Here is a 7,470-nt window from a genome sequence, read left to right as displayed (position 1 = left end):
ACGTTCCATTACTACTGTTAGCCAAAAAACGTACAATTTTGTCTGTGGGCAGTGGAGAGAGAGAGAAAGAGAGAAAGAGGATTAACGCGAGAACTTCCGGGCAAAACAAAAGGCAACCCACGTAGTTCGGCTCGATTCGAAAAGTTAAATAGCCGTAGCATCTTTATAGACGACCAAATAAATTTACTTTTTTGTGTTTTAACATCATTTTTAACTTTATTTTGGTAGTCAATTTGATCGTCCACAGCGATAGACAGTATTCAGAAAGAAACAGCTCTAGAGAGAGAAGAGGGGAGGAGTAGATCTTGCGAAAACTTCCGGGCGAACAAAATGGCGACCCGTGTAGTTCGGCTCGATTCGAAAAGTGAAATAGCCATAGCATCTTTGTAGACTATCAAATTAGCTTACTTTTGTGCTGTAACGTAATTTTTTCTTTGCTTTTATCCATTTGATCATCTACACCGATAGAAAGTATTCTGAAATTAGGAAAAACAGGTCTTGTTTCACACCGGGTGAGAATAGCCAACGGTGGCAAGTCTCACCCAAGGTGAGAGGTCGATCGTATTTTTATTCTCACCCCGGATGAGGATAACCACTTCCTAAAATATACAAGGCAAAGGGGGTTTCAGGGGCCCTGACCACACCTAACAAAAATATGGGGGGTTTCAGGGGGGCATGCCCCCCTGAATTTGACCATAATTTGATGTTTTACAATTAGGTTTAATTGGCTATCCCTCCATAGGCCTATCAGCATGCGCATCAAAAAGTAACTATTTAGTTAAGAACCAGAAGTAATCGTTGGTAGGGTCAAAACGAGTATCTCTAAACGGGACCGCAATTGTACAAGAGTGCCTGGCACTGAGGCACGACTGAAATGCAACGGTTGCTCAAACTCAGAGTGAATGAGGAAACAGCATAGGAATACTAGTGAAAAATAATGCAGCGGTTGTCCAAATGCAACAGAGTTTACAGAGGACGAAGACGACGCACAGCAAAACAGCCTCGGTCGACAAGGCCTCGCTCGCTCAGGGCGTGGAACACGACTTCGATCCTGTTCTCATGTGCGGACCCTGCAACGCACGACAATTTGAAAATAAAAGTTGTTTGAAGAAAGAAGGGAGAATGGAAGAGGGCCAAGGCGGGAAGAAGGGTGGGAGGGGGTGAAAAAAAAGAAGAGAAGCAAAAGGGAAAAGGGTAGGAGGTGAAGTGAACGCGTGGATAGCTAGAGAACGGCAACTAAACGACATTGGCCGATATTTATAGTAACAGCCATCATGTTTGACCTCACAAGGGAGATGGCCGCCGTGTCATCTGATCGGGATTTTATAAAAATAGTAATGATTTTGCGTAGTGTGCGGTTTGCGCTGGCGGTTTCCAAGCTCCTTCCCCTTAAGTTCTACTCCATTTGCAGCTCAGTGTCCTATTGAGTCCAGTCTCTTGCTTAATTTTTTGTGCTTACAGTTACAAAACTTTAAAAGAAACGATCTGGGTCAAAACGGTCGATCAGTACACTGCGTCGTTGAACTTTGTTTGAACTTGCTTTCGTATCCAAATTGACGTAGGCCTTCTCTTAGTCTTCTTCTTCTTCTTCTTCTCAGTTTTCGTAGCGTACAGCATCAGAATCAATCTGGGCTGAAGAAGGGTGCTGCACAATCACAGACAACCGAACTGAACAAAGAAAGTTGCAAAGAAAATAATCCTAGTCGGCAGGCTGACTTCGTGCAGTCGTGTTGCCACCTTGACTGACAAAGTGGGAATCCCTCAATAACGTCAAACGAGATGACTGTTATCTATAAATATCGGCCAATGGCATTTAGTTGTTGTTCTCTAGCTATCCGTGGAGAGAGCAAGATCATTCTTAAATTGCTAACTACATTCAGGGCGCCGTGAACAAGGCCTGCAAGCTGCATTCATGGCACCATGAGCGCAGCCACTGCGTTTGTTTATACCTACACTACAACTACAACAACACATTAAATTTAAGGGGGCTCGCGGGTTGGGTCTAGGGCCTCGGGGACTGATTTTCACTCACTCTGAGTACTTTTTACTTTTGGTATTTTTCTTTCCCTCATTCAGTCTAGATTTTATTGACACTAGTCGCTGATTAACCATTGTTAACAGAATTCAATGTTACTGGGTTCTAATTTGTGCACCAACATTTTCGATATGTACCCTTGTTTTTCTCAAAACACACCTTTTGCTTGCATATGCTTTTTTTTTCCTACACCATTTATTTATATTTTTCAACACTGAGACTTGAAATTTGGCACAGTTAGAGAAATTATTTTTCTTGTGGGCTGGTTAGTTTTTTACTTTTGTGTTGCTTTACAATATTTTTTAACAATTTTTTTTGTCATGCCAAAGATATTTTTTAAAGATCATATATTCCATATACCCAACTTTGAGAAAAATTATAATTGATACTTTCTAAGTATAGTATCAAAAATCAAAATAGCCAGCTACAAGTACCTATTTATTTGTGACATTTTGCAAGTGACAGAATTTTTAAAAGTTAAAAACTGTAGAAATGGTGGAGAAAAAAAATTTTCGATCAAATTTTCAATGTAAAGGTGTCTTCATGCCTCTACTCACTTTGATCGGAACAGTTTGTAGGTAACCTGCTTCCTCTGGAGGGTACAAGAGGAGTGGAAAGTGTGTGGTAGCTTCAGGGATCAAGGTTACTCTTGTGAGAAGTAGTGGGTCACTGTAGCGCTCGGGCATTCTTTAGTATACAGTCCTGAAGAGGAAGGAGAGGTTTAAGCTGAAATTGATATTTTGTAAAAACTCACTACCATATATACTGACTATTTGTTACCTCTGCCTTCTTCGAGGTACACATGTAATACCAAACTCGAGGAAAAAATTCCTGTGTTTTTAATTCCATCATTTTGATGAGTGCCTAATTTCACCATGATGCCTCACTTATCATTCTGTTAATTTACTTCACCTGTTTTTGGAAAGGTAATTTCAATGTGATGTGTTGCACCTACAGACTTATTGTACCTGTCTTTTAAAAAGAATTTCATCGTACAATTCTGAGGTACTGATATTTTAAAAACTTAATTTGTTTTGATTTCAGAAACCTATTCCTAAGTTTGTTGATTTCCTACAACTGCAAGTAACTGGGGGAACTGGTGGTCAGGGCCTTCCAAAATATGGAGGATTCGGTGGAAATGGAGGAAAGATTTTTGTCACAGCCAAGGCAAAAGTGAAAAACTTGAGGCAGCTTGCTGTACAGCATCCCAAACAGACATGCAAAGCTGGTGTTGGGGATAATAGCAGGTGAATGGATTGACATTGATCTGTCTTATGCAGGCGTGTCATAGGAGGATGCTGTTTGGCACCAAATTTTTTTTAATTTGCTAAATTGAAAGCCTGTTCAGTTACCCTACTTGAGTGTGTGAAAAAATCAAAGTGAAACTGACTAGTTTTTAAATAAATTAGAATTTCAATTTAGAAAGAACGCCTTTTTTAAATGGTTACTCTGACAAAAAGCCTCTATTTGTCTTGAAACTGCTGCGAATAAAAAAAATTTAAAAGGCATTTAGTCAGCTTACGGCAGTATGAGTAAACACAGTCTGGTTTCAATCAAGTACACAGTTTTCAGCTGTCCAAGCGTAGTTGCACGTTATTTGAGCTTCATACTGACTGCTTAGTGTTAGACTCCGCTATATGCCATTTTGAAAATGATCTATGACGGAGTCTTCCACTGAGCAGTCGATATGTTTTGGTCTTCACAGAAGCAATCCCGTGTAGTACTTTCAAAAGAGTTGACCCTGATATATATATATATAACGACTCCACTCATTGGTGTAGCAAAATTTGTAAACAGCTTGGGTTAATGAGTATAGTTTAGTTATGTTATAATATCTGTATTTTGAATGCAAGTTGTTTTCTTTTCACAAGTCGTTGGAAGGTGCCACTGGTAGGTCCTACTTCTCTTCTTTCCATCTGTTTTTCTTTTTTCTTTGTCTGTCTGTCTATCTGTCTGTCTGTCTGTCTGTCTGTCTGTCTGTCTGTCTGTCTGTCTGTCTGTCTGTCTGTCTGTCTGTATTGTTCTTTCCTACCCTAACTGACTATTATTTTGTTGGTGTGCTTCTCTTTACTCAAAACTCAAAGATCTCTTTTGGCTATGACTTCTTGCAGGTTTTGGGTCCAGATGAGCTTAAAAGGGAAAGAGTGGGCAAGTTTTGTGTGTAATGGGCCACAAAATTCAAGTGGTATTAATTTAATGCAACAAAAAATTTGTTTAAGAGGATAACATAAAATTTGTCATGTATGTCAATTCAAAGTCATTCATCAACTGTTGCATGGTTGTACGTTGTATGGCAAAAGTTTATCATAAAAATGATTTGCATGGCCTCATCTTAGAGTTCTCAATAAGTACTTGAGTTTTTGTCTTCTTAATTAATAGATGGGCATTTATTTTTTTTCTTTAATGGACATTAATTTTATCTCTGTACATGAATACATAAATACAGTCTTTTTGTGTACCGCTATGTAACGATGTATATGACTCTTTTTTCAGCAAATTTCACTTACTTGGAAACAGCGGTAAAGATTTAAATTTGGAAGTGCCAGTTGGAGTTTTACTCCACACAGAAAAGGGAGACAGAGGTGAGATTTTGCTTGTAGATGTAGTTAATCGTTTAGAAATCAGTTCTCATGATTGTTTACCAATAGGAAGGAATGTCTGAGTCTTGTTGTTGATTGTCAAGCAGTGTGGAAGCAGAAAAATTGTCTTTATATATATGTCTTTAGAACTGATCAATAGCCATGAGCACTCAACATTGCCTTTATTAACCCGTTAAGTCGATTAGTTAACTTTTTCAAATTTCTTTTATTGTCTTAACTTGTTTATTAAATATCATCTGCTTGTGGGTAGTAGTTGTTATACCATTTTAATCATTCATCTTTGTTATTTGCTTCTCTTTGTTCCATCTGTAGGCAACTAGGGCTATAAAAGAATTTCTGCCTTGCCTTATGCTCTAAGGTACTTTCTCTTGTCTTAATGATTGTCTTTGCTGTAAAATTGTTCTCGTTATTCTGTTAATTTCTCCTACTTTCCACAAATATGGACAAACGATAAAGATACCTTTTATTTTTCCTTTCTAAGTGGATTTGAATAAAGAAGGAGACTCTTGCATTGTGGCAAATGGTGGCATCGGAGGAAACAGGGAGACAAATTTTCTCGGCCTAAGAGGGCAGACAAACATGATTGGCCTTGAATTGAAGTTGTTAGCTGATGTTGGACTTGTGGGGTAAGTTGAAATTTTCAAAATAAAAAGTTCATGAAAAGTTCTAAACACGTTCATTGTTTGTTGTGAATGTGCAAACTGAATTCTTTATGTTATGTATTTATAGGTATGTGTGTGTTTGTATCCTGAATTACATGGTGTCAAAAATGCTTTTATACTGTTTACATGAAAAGTTATATTTTTTTTATAAAATCAGCCACAAGAAATTATCTAGTCATTTACCTTTTGAAATTAATAAGAATTTTGAACATGATTGTTTGTATGTTAATTAATGTTGTTTTGTTTTCAAAGACTTCTTCCAAATTGCTGTAGTCTGCTTAGGCATAGAATTTAGAAAGTTCTGAATCATTTAGAAGCTGACAAAAGGGATGGTCTTTGATGTTGAGTAATTAAACCATATTCATTTTTGCTCCTGTTTTGTGGAAAGAATTCCTTGAAATTTATTTACTCTTTTCTTCTAGATTTCCAAATGCAGGCAAATCAACATTTCTAAGAGCAGTTTCAAAAGCAAAACCAAAGGTAGCAGCATATCCTTGTAAGTATTCAGATATGAAGATTTTTGTGTCAATGCGATTTTCAGATTGAATTTTAGTACAGTTGTCACCACCAAAGGCCCATGCACTACTGGTACTGGACCTGCTAGTATCCCAATGTTTTATTAAAGAAATTTTCCTTTCTAAAATCTCTTAGATTCAAATGCAGTCATCTAAAATCCCATTTTTCAAGCTTTCAGATTGTCATAATGATCTCTGCGAACATTTTATTGACATACTTTCTGTAGATAAATTCCCAACCATAGGTGGGGGTGTCGCTCAGTCAAGATGCTGCCATAGTTTCAGGCAGGAGTTACACAATCTGTTGCCATGTTGTTTAACGCTTTTGTTGTGAAAAAAATTGGCCTAAAACTACAACCAGTCTATCATGGAGATGTGCCACACCCACAATGTTCAATGACACATGGATCATAATGAAGTGTGAGAAACTACTGTAGGATGAGGAATTCATCTGGCACCTTGAGCCTACAGTGAATGCTAGATTAAAACTTTGTGCTGTGTGATGCCTATTTTGTGTGCTGGGAGTGGACGGTAGAGATAAAAAATTTTAACTGGCACTGTGAAAGGGTTGGTCGATTAAGTTACAGACTGGTAATATTGTCATGATATGAAGGGGGGTCAGAAATCTGTCAGTTTCCGACTTTGCGAACTTTGAAAAAAAAAGCCTTCGTCATTTCTATGGAAACATCTGGTTTTATAATCAGGTTCTCTGTTTTTTAAAAGATCTACAGAAACTGACGGTTTGGCTTGCAATGTTGAAGTCAGATTACATGAACAGTCCAGCATTGTTAGAAATATTCAGTTGCCTCTTTGCTGTGTGCATAGTCATCATAGGACAAGGGATGGTTGGTGGGTGCTCTGGTGTCGTTTGCTCCTTCTACCCAGCAAACAACTATCACCTTATTCCGCCTCCTTCTTTTTTTGTGTGTGTTTGTTACATCTCTTGTAACACTTCTAATCTTTGGCACTTATATGACTTAATTGGGCGCTACTCTGTGGCGACCGGGTGTGATCACTTTGCTCTGTGCTTATTTTGTGTTTTTCTCAGTTATTCTGTGTATCTAGCTTACGATTATTATTGTTTATATTGCTGCTCATTTATATTATGTATGTGATTGTAAGCCTACTTGTGTGTGTACGTGTGTTTGTTTGTGTGTGTGTGTGTGTGTGCGTGTGTGTGTGTGTGTGTGTACTCGTGGTGGAACACCAAACCAATGTGCCAGGATCTGGACAATAAAGATGTATCTTATACCCGTATACGGTAGCCTTATCTTATCTTATAATTGTGTTACTAAAGCAAAATAAACAGACATCATGAGACAGAACTTGGACCTATACAGCACAAATGCTGTTGTTCCTACTGGCTCTTACTAACTTTATAAACATTGTTCATTATTAGTTTTAATTAATCTTTTACATAAGTTGAGAAACTCTGTGCTAGATCGTAGCTTTGGCCTTGTACTGATATTGCTCAACTGTTTTTCTTCACTGCAGTTACTACACTTACTCCTCAGCTGGGAATTATGGAATTTGATGATGGGAGACGGGTAAGTGACGTTATAAATTGTTGCCTGTTTCTTGCATATAACAAGTAAAGTTCCTTTCTCTTCTTCCTCTTTGCGTTCCCCTGCCTGAGCTCAAGGGTAGTCCACTGCTGG

General features: G+C 38.0%; 1 protein-coding gene across 1 annotated transcript in view; it reads left to right on the top strand.

Moving 5' to 3' along the window:
• Nucleotides 1-3,079: 3,079 nt before the first annotated feature.
• LOC101862122 (GTP-binding protein 10 homolog) overlaps nucleotides 3,080-7,470 on the top strand; it is a gene marked incomplete at its 5' end in the record, with an annotated part of 10,144 nt that continues 5,753 nt past the window's right edge. Inside the window, 5 exon segments of the mRNA XM_013084760.2 lie at nucleotides 3,080-3,282; nucleotides 4,529-4,617; nucleotides 5,117-5,261; nucleotides 5,720-5,793; nucleotides 7,307-7,359. Of these exon segments, the coding sequence (XP_012940214.1) occupies nucleotides 3,080-3,282; nucleotides 4,529-4,617; nucleotides 5,117-5,261; nucleotides 5,720-5,793; nucleotides 7,307-7,359 (564 nt within the window).

This window comes from Aplysia californica, unplaced genomic scaffold, assembly GCF_000002075.1.
Source record: "Aplysia californica isolate F4 #8 unplaced genomic scaffold, AplCal3.0 scaffold00316, whole genome shotgun sequence".
NCBI classification, from domain to species: domain Eukaryota; kingdom Metazoa; phylum Mollusca; class Gastropoda; order Aplysiida; family Aplysiidae; genus Aplysia; species Aplysia californica.
The sequence above is the reverse complement of the archived record's forward strand: the minus strand, read 5'-3'. Positions and strand labels throughout refer to the sequence as shown.